Source organism: Anarhichas minor, unplaced genomic scaffold (genome assembly GCF_050575085.1).
Source record: "Anarhichas minor isolate MPS153535 unplaced genomic scaffold, ASM5057508v1 ptg000016l, whole genome shotgun sequence".
Classification (NCBI taxonomy): domain Eukaryota; kingdom Metazoa; phylum Chordata; class Actinopteri; order Perciformes; family Anarhichadidae; genus Anarhichas; species Anarhichas minor.
This window is the reverse complement of record NW_027466462.1, coordinates 338,189-358,815: the sequence shown is the minus strand read 5'-3', so window position 1 is coordinate 358,815 and position 20,627 is coordinate 338,189. Positions and strand designations below refer to the sequence as shown.

Sequence of the window (20,627 nt, the reverse complement as noted above, 5' to 3'; positions counted from 1 at the left end):
CAGATGAAATGCAGCTTTAGTGTTGGTTATGTAAAATGTTCCGGGTCAAAGGTCAGAGTTTAGTGATCGTAAAACATTTCTTGTGCAACAATAAGGAACTTCTATAAATAGCTCCGGAATCCTGCAGCGTCATGAGACTAAAGATTCTCACGGTTCATCTCAACCAAACGTCTTAAAGACACAACACATCCTCCACCCTCCTCCTCACTCCTCCTCCTCCTCCTCCTCACTCCTCCACACGGTCTCCTGATCGTCCACGTTACACCACGCTCATGATTAAAGAGAGTTAGTCGTCTCTGAACCTTTGAAGGTTTTCCAGTTTGAAGTTTAAAAAGTATCCGACACATAAAACATGTTAAAAAGCCGTCGGTAGAACGTTCTATATGACGTCTGTGATACGTTATAAACGTTATTACGATGCGTTATAATCTGCTCACAGCACTGTTCTTCTGTATTCCATGCATTCATATCCATGTACATGTTCATCAATGCTACACACCAGAGCATCAAGTGAAAGGAGGGTTTTTATTTCTTGTCTAGTTGATTATGGAAGTTAATGAGCTCCTATAACTATAATTAAACAGCTGTAAGCAGATATTAACGCACTAAAAGTATGTTTTTAAAGCATCATAGATGTGAGAGGAAGTGTAACAGAAAGGTGAACCAACAGAAGCTCCTCAGAGCAGAGACCACCATCTTACTGATCCTTTAGAACCTTTAGAACCGGTGTAGGTCCACTGATCACTGCTTCTTCAGCACTAATGAGCCGAGGAAGAGTCGGTGAAAGACAAACAGTCAACTTTAGTCCAGGCGCTGAAAGAGTCGTTGAAATCTGTTGAACTCCGTCGATCAGAGCGACGATCCAATCACAACTCAGAGCTCCACTTTATAGTTCAGTGATAAAAGAAGCGTTTTTTGTTTCATTAAAAAGATGTTGAGTTGAAACTCTGGACTTCAGTGAACGCATCACTCAGAGGAGCTGCAAAAACTACAATAGAAGAAGAAGAAGAAGAAGTTGTTTTCTCCTCATTAGACGTTTTCATGATTTCCTCATCAGAGAAGTGAAATGTAGTTTTTAGGAACAATCCCACGCTTCCCGCCCACAACTCCCAGAATCCACTGCTCATCCACAAACTCCACCTGCGTCATGACATCACCGACCTGCAGGAGGAAGAGAAGAAGAGAGGAAGAGAGAAAAAGAAGAAGAGAAGAAGAGAGAAAAAGAAGAAGAGAAGAAGAGAGAAAAAGGAGAGAAAAAGAAGGAGAAGAAGAGAGGAAGAGAAGACAAAAACAATGAGATGTTTTAATGTTAGTAAGAAATTTCAACTGCTGCTTTGTTTTGACTTCACTTACATTAACTATGGTCTAAATAACAAATATTAAACAAACAAATGTCCTCATCTCTCTCACACACACACACACACACACACACACACACACACACACACACACACACACACACACACACACACACACACACACACACACACACACACACCTTTAAAGTGAGCTCATCTTCGCTCTCTGCCGTGAAGTCAAACTTGGCCACTCCTTTAACTGCCGACTGCTGGTCTGTGATTGGCTGAGCTGGAAACAGGAAGAGGAAGTTGTGTTCAGAGACCTCAGCAAACACAAACACAAACACACACACACACAAATCACTGCATACTTAACAGATAATTAAATAAGTTTGTTAAAAAAAATAAAAAATAAAAATGTATCCTTTAAAGTTATTTACTTTTACTGAAATAACATTTTCACTGCATGGTATAAATACTTTTACTTCAGTATAAAATACTGTGTGTGTGTGTTACCCTGACAGGCGTGTGTGTGTTAAACTGAGATGTTAGTGTGTATGCGCGCGCGCGTGTGTGTGTGTGTGTGTGTTACCCTGACATGTTTGTGTGTGTGTGTGTGTGTGTGTGTTACCCTGACATGTTTGTGTGTGTGTGTGTTACCCTGACAGGTGTGTGTGTGTGTGTGTGTGTGTTACCCTGACAGGTGTGTGTGTGTTACCCTGACAGGTGTGTGTGTGTTACCCTGACAGGTGTGTGTGTGTGTGTGTGTGTGTTACCCTGACAGGTGTGTGTGTGTTACCCTGACAGGCCTGAGTGAAGGCAGCGGGGTAGATGCCCTCCCTCCCCTCCACTCTTCCTCTCCTCCACTGGGCGTCGATGCGCTCCGTCACCCTGATGATCGCCCCCTTGTGGAAGGACAGGTCGTCTGCAGTCTGACCGGGGAAGTCGAACAGAGCCTCAGCCCACTCCTCCTCCTGCAGAAGCATGAGTATGAATATTCATTACAGACTCATCGGTGTAATTTATAGAGAAAGAATGTGACTATAAATAAAATCTCTTGTTTATCTTCATTGAAAACAGCTTTAGAAAATGAAGGAGCTTTCTAACACCAACAATACAACCACACACACACACACACACACACACACACACACCTCTGAGTCGGGGTCCTGTGAGGTCTTTGGTGCTGTTGACAAAAAAACAACCAAAAACATTACAATGAAATTCAAAATTTCAACTGCACTGAATTCGCTTTCAAAACGAGAATGAAAGTTTAATGTCAACTGTATTTAGTGAACTACTTTTCTTTAATTAAATATTTAATGATGTTTTTTTGAGAAACGTACCAGTACCAGCTGCAATATAATATAATGTAATATAATATAATATAATAAAAACAATAATAGTCGATCAGTTCGTACTTGTGCAGAGTTTGAGTGCACGCGATGCAACACTTTGAGTTTCTGTGTTAAAATGATGAAGACAATAACAGAAGAGAACGGAGACATTTTGAAACGGCTGCAGTGTTTATTTTATCATTATTATTATATAGATTATATATTATTATTATTGTTCAGTGTGATTATTTCCATTTTATGACATGCATTCTATGTATTCTATTTCATCTTAATTTTTATCTTATTTTTAAGTGTTAGTCTTATTTTATATTAATTATAAATTTTATTTTAAGTCTATTTTTCCTTATTGTAAAGCACACATTTCTTGTATGTAAGGCGATATATTATTATTATTAATTATAGTTACATGTATATTTTCACAACAGTTTATTGTGTTTTAAACATCAAACAACCTCAACGTCATTCGAGGTAAAAACATCTTTCTGCTCACCGGTACTTTCTGTAACCGAGTTCTCCGTTGACGTTGGTTTTCCGTCTGGCGATGACGATGACGACACCGCTGCCGGCGGCTCCACCACCTCGGCGAAGTTCAGGGGGAACACCCCGACCCGCCCGTGGATCTGGCCCCGCCCCCACTCTTGCCCGATGAGCTCCAGGAGGGCGATGACGTCACCCTGAGAGAAGGTGAGCTCGTCGTCCTCCTCGCCCTCGTAGTCGAACAAAGCGATGCAGCGAGGACCGCTGCACACACACACACACACACACACACACACACACACACACACACACACACACACACACACACACACACACACACACACACACACACACACACACACACACACACACACACACACACACACACACACACACACACACACACGGTTAAACACATACACACTCCTATAAACAGCTGTCTGTATTCATGAGTGTGGCGTTAGAGCGTCTGACCTGACGGCAGGAGGGTCGGGCTGCTCTTTGGGCTCAGAGGGCTGAACAGGAAGAATGGACTGAAAACAAAGACACAGAGAACTTACATCCTGTGAAGTAAGAAGGTTCACTCCTGTTTGTATTATATTAGTGCAGATACATCTCATTCATACAACGTGCGATCATCTAAGCTAAAGCGGAACTCGAACGCCTCTCAGGTTCGGCAGCTCCACGTTGTCTGAAGTCTGTTTAGTTACCTGTGAGTCCGATAGGCTGAGGCCCGCCAAGGAAGCTTTTGATTGGCCGTCCTGATCTGGAGCAGGCTCTGGTTGGGCGTCCAGGTCCAGGAGACACTGTGATGGGTCGATGACGGCGGTTTGACTCCTCCCTTCACCTGATTGGTGCTCTGAGGGACTCGGGTCGTCCAGGACGATCAGGACTTCCTGTTTCTGAGACAAAGTTAAGAAAATGAAGAGAAGTCTATGACAGCATTTGTGTGTGTGTGTGTGTGTGTGTGTTCATACCACATAGCTGTTATAGAGGGGGTGTCCAGGTTTTGGGCGGGGGGGCAGAGGCGGTCCTCTCTTTGACGCCCGTGGAGGCTGCATCTGATTGGCTGGTACAGGAGAAGGGGGCGTAGTGGTTTGAGAAGGCGACGACTGGCCAGCTGAGGAAACGGAGGGGGCGGGGCTTGTTCTGGACGGAGGAGGAGTCGTCTGGTTGGCCGAGGACGTGGAGCTGACGGCTGGAGGCGGCGGTCGCCCAGGGCTGGATTTGATTGGAGGAGGACGAAGGGGGAGGAGCTTCGCGCTGGAAGGCCTGGAGAGAAAGAGGGATAATGATTTCTGGCACCAAACAGGAAGAGAAGCTGCTTTTCAAAATAAAACAGAGCTACAGCTTCCTGTTTGTGTTGGAAAAGATGGTGATGGAAAAAAGTTTGACTTTGACTTTTTGAGTCAAAAACACTTTGACTTCACTTCCCTTAGTTTCTATTGAATAAACAGGACGGATCTCTCAGTTACCGTGGAGGCAGAGGGGGGTCTGAGGAGTTCTGGTTTGCAGCGGTGGTCTCTGGTCTGGTCTGGATCACGGGGCCTTTCCTGAGGGCCGGGGCCGGAGCCGAGGGTCTGGGTGCCGTGGCGGCGGCTGTAGGTCTGGACGGGACTACCGGGTTGGGATCCGGAGGCGTCGGTGCGGCTCCGGTGGGTTTGGGGGCCAGATTAGGAGCTGGTGACATCGTCACACGTTATTCATGTCAGACGATGAAGTGCAACAACAAGCAGGAACATTTTAATATAGTTATTGTCTAAAAGAAGACAAAACAACAAACCGTGTTATCTCATTCTAAACATTCATGATGTCCTTCACAGGTTAAATGACATCATATGTATAAAGTCAGAAACACCTCTGTGTTTATGTTACAAACAGGTCAAACCTTGGATATCATGTCACACACTTCTGAGCTTTTTTAAAACTCAAGGTAACAAACATCTTGCACACACACTTCCTTTTCTTGAGACAACGGTAAAACAGCTGAGACACAACTGAGAGTGCCGACTGTAAACTTCCTGGTTTATGGAGCAGCCAATAAGAAGCCTGGAGAGTTGCAGAATGGGAATTCTCTGTCAAGCTGACCAATCACAAGGCTTGGCTGAAGAACACACACACGTAGAAATCACACAGCACTGACAACAGAGGAGGCTTTTTCCTCTCACACAATCGCTGCATTTTCTTTCACAAGCTGTGGATTGAATACAAGAACCCCCCCCCCCCCCCCTCTTTCTGTTACACACACACACACCATCTCTCCACGTTTACATATTCCTGCAACATAATGAGCAAGTTTTGTGTCTCTAAGCTCTCAAACGATCCATTGTACCAAAGCTACATCCAGCTCTCACACACACACACACACACACACACACACACACACACACACACACACACACTTACACTTACTGCTGGCTCTGCGTGGTGACGTCAGCGCTGCTGGTTTGGTCGGGACTCCTGGACGAACACTTCCTGCTTTCACTGAAACAAAAGAAATCATGAAAAAACTAAAATATAAAAACTAGAATTATGATTTTACAGAAGTATTACTGATGATGTTTTAGTTGTTCTGGTGCCACATTACACACTGGTTTAGTTAGACTTGGCTCTGACAGCTGTTTACAGGAAGCTAACCACTGCACATGTTTAATAGTCGTATAAAGACTTCAGCGTCTCTTCGCTCACAATTCATTTTTACTGAACGGAGCTTGAACACATCACCATGTAACTCAACCTCCGCTAGCGCTAAGCTAACTCTCTGTGCTGCAGGTTTAGTTTCAGTCCGTGTATCGACTGCAGCCTGTAATCAGGTCTGAGGTTCAGTGAATGACTCTGAACTCTTATCAGCAGCTTCTCTCTGTTATCTGCTGGATGAGCAGAGAGTGAGCAGCAGCACGCTTCCACCAAACCTCGGGTAAATATGTGTGAAACAGAAGAAGTGGAGGAGTTCACCAGCTGAGGTTTTAAAGTTCAGTCCAAACTCAGCTGCACTGAGAGCAGATTAACACCAGTGTTGTGTCTCAGAATGTATGTTCTTCATTATTATTCCACAGTTCTTTGACTGAAACAATCCTTTCTGTGCTGATTGTAAAAAGATGTAATAACTTCCCAAAGCTCAGTGTGACTTATTCAAACAGCTTGTTTTTCTGTTAGTTTATTATCCCAGAAGATCAATAAAACAACAAATATACATATTTAAGAGAGAAGGAATCTGTTTTTCTGCTCATCGATTCATCTCTAGTTATGATGGTTTCTCTCTATATTTAAAGTTTAAGGTCCTGTTCTCAGTAAAAACACGTCTGTCATTTATTATGAGTCACTCTGTTTACGACAGCAGCAGAAACACAACACGGGAACACATCTGTGGGTCGTGAGAGACTGAAAACCTTTGTGTCTTCAGCTGCTGTTGGAGGATCATTGTTGTTGTAGTTCCTGCCAGCTGCCTGCAGAGGTCAGTGAAGAGCTCAGACAGAAACGCACTCACCGGTCTGGTTTGCGTTGTCCAGCGTCTCGTCGCCTCCGGCCTGATCCGGACCGCTGACCTCCACAGAGGGTCTCGGGGTCAGAGTCGGGGTGTCGTGCCCGGCTGTGGTGCTCTTATCCCGGAGTGGAGCTCCTAGGCTGGCCCTGGGGGCCACTGGAGGTCTGGGCGGAGGTTTGGGGTTGGCCGGCTCACTGACAGAGGAGGAGAGCTTGGGTAGAGCTGGTCTGGGGGCCGGGACGGGGGCGGAGGTACCAGACTGGAGGGGGTCCGTGGCAGACTGGGGTTTTGGTGCCACTGAGGGTTTCTCAGTGGTTCTGCAGGGTTGGGGCCCCAAAGCTGGAGCAGATTTCGGCGGAACCGTCGGTTCGGTCGCAGTTTGTGCCACAGCGCGACTCGAGTCTGTCAAACCTCTGTCCTCCCAGAATACCTTGCTGGACGGTTTGGGTGCTTGTGAAAAGTTCTTAGGTTTCGGGGCGATGGTGGGCGGGACGGATTTGGCCGGCTGCCCCTGAAGACGAGGGCGTGGCCGAGGTTCAGGTCTCTTTGCGACGACAAAGTCGGCGTTGTCACCGTCTCCGCTGCTCCCGTCAGCCACCTGCTGCTGCTGCTCGAAGGCTTGTATCCTCGCCTTCAGAGTCGCCATGTCCTCCTCGTCCTCGCTCTCCGATTGGCTGTCCTCACTGCTGTTGCTGCGGCGATCGGGGAATCCCCAGTCGTCGTCGCCGAAGGCCTCGAGCAGCTCCTGGAGGTACTTCCCCCGACTCACTTCCTGGTTGGCGGTAGCTCCCGTGCGGGCGGCCAGCAGCGTCGCCGCGCCGTCCTCGCGCAGCTTCACCAGCGTCTGAACCCTGATGTCGCCGTCGATCGGCCGAGCGTCGAGCCTGGTGCGGGGGCGTGGCCTGGGACGCTCCGACGGGACGAGGGAGGAAGTGGCCGGAGGGGTTGCCACGTCAACAGCGGCGAAAGACGGATCCCATCGGTCGGTCTGAGCGCCGGAGGTCGAGGTCAGAGGTGGGCAGAGTTCGGCGAGGAGGTCGGGAGACGATTGGCTGGCTGCGACGGTGATGTCATCAACGTGAGACGGTCTGGGAGGGCGCGGCGGTCTCACCGGTCTTCTCACTGCACACAAATCACACAAATATTTACAATAAATAAATGAATAAATAAAGAAAAAGAGGAGCTTCCCTCTCACCCGGAGAGTCCTCGGGGTTGGGGGCTGATCCCGGGTAAGTCTGGGTGGCGATCGTTGTTGAAGACGCCGGACGTGGTGAGGAAGAGGAGGAGCAGGAGGACGGAGGAGGAAGGAGAACCTGCTCCTGAGTCTTCTCTCTGATCACCTCCTCGTAGGACGGAGGAGGCTGAGGAGGAGAAGACAATATGATGACGAATGAAACTAACAGATTCTCCCCCTGCAGGTAAAACGTTTTAACCAAATCTCATTCACGTCTGATTGAATGTTTTTATCCTGCAACTAACAAACAACCGTAACACCAACCACACACACACAACAACCGGATCCACGTCCACGAGGTACCTGCACAGACGGAGGGATTGTGGATCCCCAGATCTGCGCCGCGGGGGGAGGGGGAGGTGGGAATCCTCCTGAAGCTCCGGGGAACCAGGAAGTGGATGACAGCGGCTCAGCGGACAGGATGGTGATCTCCGGTCGCCTAGCGACAGGTAACACAGGAAGTCAACAACAGAGCAAACACACGGTATCGACACGCGTCAGCAGAGGGAATGATGACATACATGTGACACGTCTCCATCAAGGAAGTCTGTTTATTCAGGTAGAACAGCCCGTGTTATTAAATTATTATTATTATTAAATCATCTGCAAAGTGACTGTTTAGTTGTGTAAATATACATATAGTGTCGACAACAAGTGTCCTAATGACTCAAATCAGAGAGAATGTGAGGAAGAGGAGGAGGAAGAGGAGGTGAAACTATACGTGAAGTTTATTTACTGTAAACAAGAGATCACGCTCGCTTGTTGACCACAAATATCTCTCATTGTTTTCCTGACTCGACAGATTAACTAAAGAGCATCAAGAGAAAACTAAAAGCTGTTGAGGGGAGTTTTCTGACTTAATTAATTAAGTTTGAAGAACCAGCGCTCTGTGTCTCACCTCCTGTCTCTGTCTCTGTCTCTGTCTCTCTCTCTGTCCCGGTCCCTGTCTCTGGACGGCTCAGAGACAGAGGTCGACCTGGTGGAGGCTGAGGAGACAGACAGGAAACAGTTAAAAACTGGATTAAAGGATCACAAAGCGTCTGTAAGTGTCACAGAATAAACACAGCATGAGGAAAATAATAAAGTAATCAATGCGTCTATTCAAACCCACAGAGCTTTATTTAAAAACATAGATAAGCACAAACGGTAAGCTCAAGGCGTCTGGATTGTTTTTGCTCCATCTTATGTTCACTTGACGGAAGGAGAAAAGAGAAGAAAGAAGGAGAAGAAAGAAGGAGAAGAAGCAGGAGGAGAAGAAGCAGGAGGAGAAGAAGCAGGAGGAGGAGAAGAAGAAGGAGGAGGAGAAGAAGCAGGAGGAGAAGAAGAAGGAGGGGAAGAAGCAGAAGGAGAACTTGATGAAGAGGTAGAGGAGGACTACTCACTTCTCTTGATGGCTGCTCTGATGGACGAGAGAGGACCCTGGCTACAGAGAGAGAGAGAGAGAGAGAGAGAGAGAGAGAGAGAGAGAGAGAGAGAGAGAGAGAGAGAGAGAGAGAGAGAGAGAGGAGAGAGAGAGAGAAACCATGAGTCACATCACTTCTCTCTCTCTCTCTCAGTGACAAACAAAGCTCGCTCGTCCCACCTCGTCCTCAGCTTCTACAGTTTGGATTTTCTCTGGACAATTCGGAGCAACGACAAGTTAAAAAGTATTTTGTCTGAAGCGCAGGAAGGAGGTCAGAGGGTCACGGGTTCGATCCCCCAAACAGCTGGCATGTCCTTGAGCAAGGCATCGGGGAGAAAACTCCTGTGTTCTAAAAGGTCGAATGACTCTTTCTGTCGATGGAGTCTGTGGCTGTGACAATAAGTGTGACGCCATAGTTTTCACCCGTAATCTTCTACAGCAAAGAATCTGACCATTTCTCTAAATTCTGTCTGTTTTCACACAAACTTCTTCCTGTTCAAATAGAAGTAGCTGTTGCTAGGCAGGATAGGAATCATCAGACTCACCCAGATGACAGAAGGTCAGACGTCTAATGTCTTTTTGAATCCTCTTTCAGCCTGTTTTCTTTGTCTCTGAGCGTCTCTCTCTCTCTCTTTCTGCCACAGAGCAGCTAACTATGAACAGACGCACATGACTCACCTCTGACCACACACACACACACACACACACACACACACACACACACACACACACACACACACACACACACACACACACACACACACACACACACACACACACACACACACACACACACACACCACTGCTTTACTTTAAACACTGATGGAAAATAAACTATTTCTCCCAGTCTCCTGACAAAAAGGAGTTGGACATAAACACCACAAACAGTTTGAGGCTACTTTGTGTTTTAGTGAAGTCAGTTTGTGAGCGTCTACTTTTAGACACCGCCCCTCTTTGCTGATGTAGTTTTTCCGTGATGGAACCTTTTTTCTTCTGTTCCCATTACGTCATTTTTAGGTGTGTGTGTGTGTGTGTGTGTGTGTGTGTGACCGGCGGTCCAGCAGAGAAAGTGAAGGATTTAGTCGTCAGCATAATAAACGGAGTTCAAAGACCTCTTCATAGGACGGACCGGATTAATCACAAGAAGCACACTTATTTTAAATGTGTGAGGAAGGAAATAAACATCATCTTCCTAACTTTGTAGAAGAAGAAGAGACACCGTAGCAACACGACGCAACAACAACGGCTGAAGAGGCAGAGTGCTCGCCATCAAACATGCACGATTTAATGTTTTTAGAAAGACAGTGTTTGTCATTTACAGGGCCAACGTCTCTTCATACAGTAGTTCGTATTTGGGCTGTCTCTGTACCTCCTCGTTCACGATGACGTGGATAACAAACATTGAATTACGGTGCATTATGTGCGGTCGGGTTAGCTAGGAATGCTGGATGAGAAGAGCCGGACAGGACACCTTAAGAGAGACGTGTGCGTCTTATAACATCATCAGCACATGGCAGGAACAGAGCGCTATCGGAGAGCAGATCTATTGCCATGTCAGCATGCTTAAGATTATAACAGAAAGCCGATTATGGCTTTTAATGTAAAGTATATATATAATTTCCTTTTTCAATAAACACTCTTTGTTGAATTGATGAAGGCACTTGCAAATGACAAGCTAGTGCAACATGTAAACCGTCCTTTGGTGTTTCATTGTTACATCTTTTTACAAAATGTACAGAAACGCTGACAGTGAGGAAGACGTTGGGTCGATAATAACGACAATAAATATGAAACTAAACTCATAGCCTCTGGATTGAATTGAAATCAAACACTATTACACACATCCATCCATCCATCCATGTTCCTCCGCTTATCCAGGGTCGGGTCGCGGTGGCAACAGGCCAAGCAGGCTGACCCAGACCTCCCTCTCACCGGCAACATGTTCCAGCTCATTCTGGGGGATCCCGAGGCGTTCCCAGGCCAGCTGGGAGATGTAATCTCTCCAGCGTGTTCTGGGTCTTCCCCGGGGTCTCTTCCCAGTTGGACGTGCCTGGAAAACCTCCAGTGGGAGGCGTCCAGGAGGCATCCTAATTAGATGCTGAACCACCTCAGCTGACTCCTGTCGACTGACTATTACACACATTACACTCTTAAAGAGTTTAAATATTAAATATTCATTTAAAACAGCACAAATTAAGGCCTCAGATGAGCTCCTCTGACGTCGTCCTCTCCCTGTTAGTAGAGACTAACATGAACACGCTGCTGTTCATTCATTCATTCATTCATTCATTCATTCATTCATTCAGGGGATTGTTAAATGTTTCACAACCTTCTTAGTCACTGTAGTTTCTCAGTTAAACTAAGTCTAACTGAGGCTCCGCCCCCTCGGAAACACAAAGTCTCTGAACTCGCTGACTTCTCTGGCTGGTTTCCATGCCAACTGGCCAACAGAGATAAACACTTGTCGGAGTGAAGAGGAGGAAGAGGAGGAAAGTAGTTCCTGCAGCTCTGAGAGGACACAACTAAGAAAATAGTCCCAATCTGGAGTCAAACAGCTGGACACGAGTTCAGAACCTCAGATTTATTCTACAGGAAAAATACTTCAAAGAACTTTATGAACCAACGAGATAATTCTCCCTCTCCCTCTCTCCCTCTCTCTCCCTCTCTCTCTCCCTCTCTCTCTCCCTCTCTCCCCCTCTCTCCCTCTCTCTCCCTCTCTCTCGGCCGACCTGTAGACGAGGAAGAGGAGTGTCTTACCTAAGACGATGCTCCGGCTTTCTTCTGTCGGGACGACCTGTGAAGAAGAACAGATTGTGATTAAACGATGTTCTTTGATCAAATTCTTGTGCTTTGGTGCAGAACAATGAAGTAAAGAAGCAGGAACTGCAAATGTCAGGAAACCTAAATATAGAATACACATATTATACATAAAGGAAATACTACAAAACAAGTAGAATGTGTGTGTTTTAAATGAAGGCGCTGCAGAGCGATAAGAGTCCAGATGTGTGTTAGTGTAACAGGACACCAGTGTGTGTGTGTGTGTGTGTGTGTGTGTGTGTGTGTGTGTGTACAGGGTTCACAAACATGTTGCTCATTCATTCTGGTTTTTCATGCAGCTCCTGTGACACACAGGTACCTTCTGCATTGTGTGCGCTTGTTTTCTATGAAATTAAAAGTTATTTAAACACTGATGCAGAAAGCAATTTGTTGAAAGAAAGAAAAGAACAAAGGGTTGAATCTCGTATAAAGAAGGTTATTTAACTCAAGTATTGTTTCTGCATCAAGGACGATAAAATCCTGAAGAACTACAAATAAGTTGCAAACCGTCAATTAATCCATTGATTGTAGGGAGAATCTAACAAAGAGGATGCATTGGATTGTTCTGCATTAAAAACAATCCTCCACCTCACAGGAAGTGATGTCATACATTTCCAGCTTGTTTAGAATACACAGAAGAAGAACTGGCTGTCGTGGTGGAGCACACAGTAAATAGCGCCACCTACAGAAACTACACCCACAGACAATCCCAAAGGAAGGACGTCCACGTCCTGTTTACACTGATCGACAGGTGATCTCTGGGAAATGTAGTTCAGAACGACCACAGTGATGAGAATCAATGCGTCCTCACCTGAACCTCCAAAGAGACAGAAAAGGTAGCTTCTAGCTCCTCTCTTCTTGCCTTTTATCGTCTCCTACCTCCTCTTCCTCGGCGTCTCTTCACACCAAACTGATAACCAGGTCGGCTTCTCTTCCTGTAGCGTCCAGAGAAACTAAAACTTTACACCTTTCTAGAATATAAAGAGACGTCTTTCTTCTTGCTCCACTATTTGTTCTTTTCTGTCTTCTCTCTTTCCTCCACTTCTCTCTCTCTCTCCGTCTCTAAAACTCTAAACTGGACCGCCCGTCTGCTCCGTCCAAGCTTCCCGATTGCCCGAGAGCACCCAGGAAGCGAGGCTGTGATTGGCTGCCGTGGCATTCTGCTGCAGTCATCAGGAGAGTTTTTTTTAACACTTCCAGATGTTTTCTTCCTGCCTCAGCTGGAGCTGCGTTCAGACATGTAAATGCACACGCCAGCAGATTCTTCCTCAGCGCTCGTCATCGGTTGGGTTTCTTGTTTGGCACGGGGGGGGCACGGTTAAACAGCTCATTATTAACATCACTACTGCAAAGAGCTATGCATCAGAAAGACACAATAATGAATGTTAAAATGTCAGCAACTATATATTATTATTGTTAGAAGTGTAATGTATTACCAAGTACTCATATCCGTATCCGTATCTGGAAAGTACTCAAATGTAAGTACTTGTACTGAAATAAAGTGGAACCTTCAGCAGCTTTAATAAATCTCTCTGTATTAACAACAGACACAACTAGAGAGCAGCTGGAGGACATAGCGGAGACAGATGTTTGCATCAGGAGGAGACCAAACCAGAGCAACAAGAGAGAATATCAGACGAAGAACACGACTACAACTAAGGATTCTTTTCATTACTGATTGGTCTGTAAAATGACAATCAAATTGCTTTTTACCCACAAAGAGCATCACCTAAAGATATTGAGTTTGTTATCACAGACATCTCGGGCTAGCGGGTCACTTTGTGGTGATTTTGACCGGCTGAGGAACTCCATCAGTGAAAGACTTTCACCTCCATCTTTGAACGTGTGATCATCTTCACTCTTTCATCAATAAAAAAGCTAAAGCTTTGTTTTGAGATGGTGTTGTTTAAGCTGCTAAAGGAGCCGATGAGGACACACACACACACACACACACACACACACTTCAGATGCCACAGAAATGAATCACAGACCGCCTTCAAACCAGAACCACGGAGCTGGACCGCTGCTCTCAAACACAGATCGTTTCCAGAGGTCCAGTTCACGGTGAGCCTCCGGATCATTTCCATGACTTACTATTTAATTCCCTGCGTGTTCAGATGAGAAGCACAAATAAGAAACAACACAGCAGTGAGGTCAGCTCGTCACGCTCACATGAGTTTCATCGCACAACAGATCGGAGTGTTTAAGCCTCTTTCCTCATGAGAGCATTCGCTGATCGATCAACAGCAGATCTCTTTCTAGTTGTTTTTGAATGTTTTCCACTTCCCCGTCAGCTCACCTGATCACCTGTCGATTCAATCATAACTTCCTGTTTCTTCTTCTTCTGTTTACTCTAAATAAGTTGAAAAAAGCATCACTTCCTCTTCTCAGTGAAGGTAAAGTATCCTACATCCATCCTGATTAATCAAATACAAATCATGATATCGCAGATTTCCTGGGATATTTTTGCTTTAATTTGATTATTGCTCAACAGAGATCAATCCTTACCACTAACTTTACCTGATCAATCACTCACGTTGTATTTCAGCCGCTCTCAACAAAACAAATGCAACTCAAAGTGCTTCACAAACGAGAACGAAACGAGATGAAACTGGAGAGAAGATGAAGAGACTAATGAACACCAGACTAAGATAAATGAAATACAAGCCTGAATAAATGGATCAGCGTCAAACAGTTTAAACCTACGACAAGTCCACAAGTTTAACAGTAAGAAAACACAAAAGTATATTTGAAATCCGTAATCCTATTTCTCAATAAATCGTATTTTAAATGCCGCTACAATCAAAGTGTCGGCTACGAGTTCAGACCAGAGACTCAATATGTCATTTAGATGTGTTTAATAATAAAATAATATCACATTTAAACAACTAAAAACGTTGCATGATGTTGCTTTAATGTCGTCTGCTGCCGTGTGTCCGTGGCGTGTTTTTAGTTAACGGGTCTTTGAGTATCCTGAAAAGCGTGGCGTACATATAATATATCATTATTATCATGACGCTCATTGATTAGCACCATTGTATGCGATTGCCTAATCAAATATAGTGTAGAGATATGGTGACAAATCTCCGTCTCATAAACATCAGAGGTTTAGTTTCCTGTTAATCTCAGATGCTAATAAATCTCTCATTCAACTGTTTATTTGTCATCATATTATATTAAAGACTAATGCAGGAACCACTGCGGTAGCGTCTCAACATTAAACAGGCTAGCTTAAATCATGCTAATATACTAGCTACCACTAAAAACGGTGTTTTAGTTGTTTGTAACTTTAGCTTCTTGCTAATGATGAGAGTTAAACCTCAACAGGTTCCATAAGTAGATGAATTCTGTGGATTTGGAACCATAATATTATTCATCATCATATTGCTGAACCCTGACGTCATGAGGAAGTATCTTCTTTCAGAGCGGCTATTTACCGAACACAAGAGGACAAAGTCAACAGATAAAGTCTGTGCTGAAGGAACCTCTGTTCACCGTGAAACAATATTTAAAGACTAACACTAATATCTCAGGTTCTACTGTATCCTCTCAGTTCTAAAGTCTGGACCGAGTGGTCGGTGGTATTATGTTCTGGTATCACTTCAAACAGACGGTGCTTTAATGCTCCCACAGATGAACCCGGCCCTCGCCTGGAGGTGGGATGACATCACTGCTCTGGTCTCACACACAAAGAGCAGCCGTGATGAGACGCGTTATTTAAAACCTGTGTGTGAATGAGATGTACAGACACTTCAACACTAATGGCTGAACGTCTTGGCTCAGGCCTGCACCACTACCACTGGGTCTCTGTGTGAATGTAAGCCTGCATGTGGGAACTTTGACCCACATCTCCACATGTTGATGCAAGAATTTATGGCTTTGGTTTCAGACTACACCCACACTCTCACGGTACGATTGGCCTGCAAGTTGAATCACCTACAAGTTTATATTCCTGCAATGTTCTCCTGATAAATCAATAGAAGTCTGTCACTGGTGTTTCAGCCCCGTCAGCACAGTAAACCAGTATGTTACTGGTGTTTTAGCCCAGTCTGCACAGTAAACCAGTATGTTACTGGTGTTTTAGCCCAGTCAGCACAGTAAACCAGTATGTTACTGGTGTTTCAGCCCCGTCAGCACAGTAAACCAGTATGTTACTGGTGTTTTAGCCCAGTCAGCACAGTAAACCAGTATGTTACTGGTGTTTCAGCCCAGTCAGCACAGTAAACCAGTATGTTACTGGTGTTTTAGCCCAGTCAGCACAGTAAACCAGTATGTTACTGGTGTTTTAGCCCCGTCAGCACAATAAACCAGTATGTTACTGGTGTTTTAGCCCAGTCAGCACAGTAAACCAGTATGTTACTGGTGTTTCAGCCCAGTCAGCACAGTAAACCAGTATGTTACTGGTGTTTTAGCCCAGTCAGCACAGTAAACCAGTATGTTACTGGTGTTTTAGCCCAGTCTGCACAGTAAACCAGTATGTCACTGGTGTTTCAGCCCAGTCTGCACAGTAAACCAGTATGTCACTGGTGTTTCAGCCCAGTCTGCACAGTAAACCAGTATGTCACTGGTGTTTCAGCCCAGTCTGCACAGTAAACCAGTATGTCACTGGTGTTTCAGCCCAGTCTGCACAGTAAACCAGTATGTCACTGGTGTTTCAGCCCAGTCTGCACAGTAAACCAGTATGTCACTGGTGTTTCAGCCCAGTCTGCACAGTAAACCAGTATGTCACTGGTGTTTCAGCCCAGTCTGCACAGTAAACCAGTATGTCACTGGTGTTTCAGCCCCGTCTGCACAGTAAACCAGTATGTCACTGGTGTTTCAGCCCAGTCTGCACAGTAAACCAGTATGTCACTGGTGTTTCAGCCCAGTCTGCACAGTAAACCAGTGTGTCACTGGTGTTTCAGCCCAGTCTGCACAGTAAACTAGTATGTCACTGGTGTTTCAGCCCAGTCTGCACAGTAAACCAGTATGTCACTGGTGTTTCAGCCCAGTCTGCACAGTAAACTAGTATGTCACTGGTGTTTCAGCCCAGTCTGCACAGTAAACTAGTATGTCACTGGTGTTTCAGCCCAGTCTGCACAGTAAACCAGTATGTCACTGGTGTTTCAGCCCAGTCAGCACAGTAAACCAGTATGTCACTGGTGTTTCAGCCCAGTCCGCACAGTAAACTAGTATGTCACTGGTGTTTCAGCCCAGTCCGCACAGTAAACCAGTATGTCACTGGTGTTTCAGCCCAGTCCGCACAGTAAACCAGTATGTTACTGGTGTTTCAGCCCAGTCAGCACAGTAAACCAGTATGTCACTGGTGTTTCAGCCCAGTCTGCACAGTAAACCAGTATGTTACTGGTGTTTCAGCCCAGTCCGCACAGTAAACCAGTATGTTACTGGTGTTTCAGCCCAGTCCGCACAGTAAACCAGTATGTTACTGGTGTTTCAGCCCAGTCCGCACAGTAAACCAGTATGTCACTGGTGTTTCAGCCCAGTCCGCACAGTAAACCAGTCTGTCACTGGTGTTTCAGCCCAGTCCGCACAGTAAACCAGTATGTTACTGGTGTTTCAGCCCAGTCCGCACAGTAAACCAGTATGTTACTGGTGTTTCAGCCCAGTCCGCACAGTAAACCAGTATGTTACTGGTGTTTCAGCCCAGTCTGCACAGTAAACCAGTATGTTTCTGGTGTTTCAGCCCAGTCAGCACAGTAAACCAGTATGTCACTGGTGTTTCAGCCCAGTCCGCACAGTAAACCAGTCTGTCACTGGTGTTTCAGCCCAGTCCGCACAGTAAACCAGTATGTTACTGGTGTTTCAGCCCAGTCCGCACAGTAAACCAGTATGTTACTGGTGTTTCAGCCCAGTCCGCACAGTAAACCAGTATGTTACTGGTGTTTCAGCCCAGTCTGCACAGTAAACCAGTATGTTTCTGGTGTTTCAGCCCAGTCCGCACAGTAAACCAGTATGTTACTGGTGTTTCAGCCCAGTCCGCACAGTAAACCAGTATGTTACTGGTGTTTCAGCCCAGTCCGCACAGTAAACCAGTATGTTACTGGTGTTTCAGCCCAGTCTGCACAGTAAACCAGTATGTTTCTGGTGTTTCAGCCCAGTCTGCACAGTAAACCAGTCTGTCACTGGTGTTTCAGCCCAGTCCGCACAGTAAACCAGTATGTTACTGGTGTTTCAGCCCAGTCCGCACAGTAAACCAGTATGTTACTGGTGTTTCAGCCCAGTCTGCACAGTAAACCAGTATGTTACTGGTGTTTCAGCCCAGTCTGCACAGTAAACCAGTATGTTTCTGGTGTTTCAGCCCAGTCTGCACAGTAAACCAGTATGTTACTGGTGTTTCAGCCCAGTCCGCACAGTAAACCAGTATGTTACTGGTGTTTCAGCCCAGTCTGCACAGTAAACCAGTATGTTTCTGGTGTTTCAGCCCAGTCTGCACAGTAAACCAGTATGTTACTGGTGTTTCAGCCCAGTCTGCACAGTAAACCAGTATGTTACTGGTGTTTCAGCCCAGTCTGCACAGTAAACCAGTATGTTTCTGGTGTTTCAGCCCAGTCTGCACAGTAAACCAGTATGTTACTGGTGTTTCAGCCCAGTCTGCACAGTAAACCAGTATGTTACTGGTGTTTCAGCCCAGTCTGCACAGTAAACCAGTATGTTTCTGGTGTTTCAGCCCAGTCTGCACAGTAAACCAGTATGTTACTGGTGTTTCAGCCCAGTCTGCACAGTAAACCAGTATGTTACTGGTGTTTCAGCCCAGTCTGCACAGTAAACCAGTATGTTTCTGGTGTTTCAGCCCAGTCCGCACTGTAAAGGCCACATTTGTACAAACAGCTGCATCACTATGAGAGATTTAACAGCGATACTACAAATACCACAGAACTTGAAGAAGTACTGAGGAGGTAGAAGTACCTTTAAGCTCACCGACATCACCACACAAATACTGCAATGCACCACGAAGAAGAAGAGTTCAAGGAGTTTGTGAGCGTCCTGGTCAGAACGTACACAGTGTGTTTGTGTTTGCAGTGTTGGCTCGTGACAGCGTACTCACACACACATATTGATACATTGTATCGATCCCACGTGGAAACAGTTTGAACAGTCGACATAAAGTCACATTTTCTCTGTTTTTTACCTCCGGCGCTCCGTCGAACCACTTGTTCCCTGTTGTCCCTCATCATGTTGTCCTCCTCCTCCTCTGACCGGGCTTCGGCCATTTCTCCCTCCCTCCCTTCTTTCTGTCTCTCCTTCTTTATTCCCACTTTTGGAAAATGGAGCCGGGTCAGAACAGAGACATTATCCTCCTGCTGCTGCTGCTGCTGCTGTTGTTTTATTCGACGCTAACATGCACCAGCACGAGCCTCCGGGGCAAGTTCACCCACAACAAACGGCGAAACTTTAAAGTCCCGGAAAACGACTGTCCCGGGTCGGTTGAACGCTTCGGCTTCACCGTTTACCGGCTCCAGAGACGTTAAGCGGGTTAAAATTAAAAACAATAACTCTCGTTGTGTTATTGTTTTGGGGATGAAGAGTTTCTCTCCGAGCTTCCCTGTTTGCCCCCCACCACCACACTCCCAGGTCGCGAGCTCTAGATACGGAGCCGCACGCGCTCCGGCTGCGTGACGTCACCAACTGAGAAAGAAAAGGAGGACAAAACAATTACGAGACTTCCTGAAATAAACACTTTTTTTTTTAAACCATTCTTTCTGACTTTAATGCGCATGACACATATTGTTGTGTGTTTTTATTTATTTATTTTCTCATATTTTAAATGACATGCTGTCTTCCTGGTCTCCACTAGGGGGCGTCGCTGCTGTATTCTGGAGCACTGCGGTGTTTGATGCAATGCATCAACATCAATATTGCTGCTAATAATTAAGATACCTTAGACTGTAAAGAACAAGAAAAACTAGCATTCAGTATACAAAAAACAAAAAAATATATACAATTAATATAGATGACCAGGACTCAAGTTGTTTAAATATTTAACCCAGTGAAAGTGGAAAATAATATTAATATATAATATATTTATCGCAGTTTTTAATGTAAAACAGTGAAATATATTGTGAAAAACACATTGGTGGAAGAAGCAGTCAGATATTTGACTAAACGTAGCAGTACCACAGTGTAGAAATACTCTGTTACAAGTACACATCCTGCATTCAAACTTAAACCAAATACCCAGAGCACTAAACTATGTTGACATTATGGGGACTCGTCTTTATGTTTTCAACAATTCAAATACATTTTAGAGTAAATTGTTACTGTCTCAATATACTGCAATATGTATGTAATATATATGCTGTAGCACAGTCATTTCCTTTTGGGATTCATAACATGTCTATTAATGTATTTATATATATATTTCTATCCCGGACCTAAATACAGCATCTCTGCAACTGTACTTTATTGCAGAATTCTATTTTTTTTACAAACCTGTATTTGTTTACACGTCTTAATTATCCCAATTTTTATATCAAATTATTTTACCTAATTTGAACGTTTAAATGGATTTTTTAAAAATATATATATATATATATGTTTTTATTTTTTATCTCTGTTA

The 20,627-nt window shown here is 45.1% G+C and overlaps 1 protein-coding gene across 3 annotated transcripts; it reads right to left on the bottom strand.

The window, feature by feature from the left end:
- Positions 1-222: 222 nt before the first annotated feature.
- Positions 223-19,668, bottom strand: LOC142950706 (SH3 domain-containing protein 19-like). Of its 3 annotated transcripts, none has more exons than XM_076092269.1 (17): positions 19,200-19,668; positions 12,011-12,047; positions 9,234-9,274; positions 8,750-8,837; positions 8,155-8,290; positions 7,813-7,978; positions 6,621-7,739; positions 5,540-5,617; positions 4,609-4,813; positions 4,111-4,405; positions 3,844-4,035; positions 3,608-3,666; positions 3,147-3,397; positions 2,453-2,484; positions 2,098-2,272; positions 1,499-1,587; positions 223-1,161 (listed from the first exon to the last, which is right to left on the bottom strand). In XM_076092269.1, exons 1-17 carry the CDS (start codon positions 19,279-19,281, stop codon positions 1,054-1,056), a joined length of 3,153 nt encoding a protein of 1,050 aa, XP_075948384.1. In that variant the 5' UTR covers positions 19,282-19,668; the 3' UTR covers positions 223-1,053. The 3 variants fall into 3 exon arrangements, with proteins under 3 accessions (XP_075948384.1, XP_075948386.1, XP_075948385.1); XM_076092271.1 differs by having other exon boundaries at positions 223-988; XM_076092270.1 differs by having other exon boundaries at positions 5,546-5,617.
- Positions 19,669-20,627: the final 959 nt, after the last annotated feature.

What these genes read in the sequence shown, in the direction of transcription:
- LOC142950706 (XM_076092269.1), bottom strand. Translation starts at nt 19,281, where the DNA reads ATGGCCGAAGCCCGGTCAGAGGAGGAGGAGGACAACATGATGAGGGAC. An exon ending in CAACCCCGAGGACTCTCCGG is followed by an intron (nt 7,740 to 7,812) that starts GTGAGAGGGAAG and finishes ATTTGTGTGCAG; the next exon opens with TGAGAAGACCGGTGAGACCG. An exon ending in GACCCCCCTCTGCCTCCACG is followed by an intron (nt 4,406 to 4,608) that starts GTAACTGAGAGA and finishes CTTTCTCTCCAG; the next exon opens with GCCTTCCAGCGCGAAGCTCC.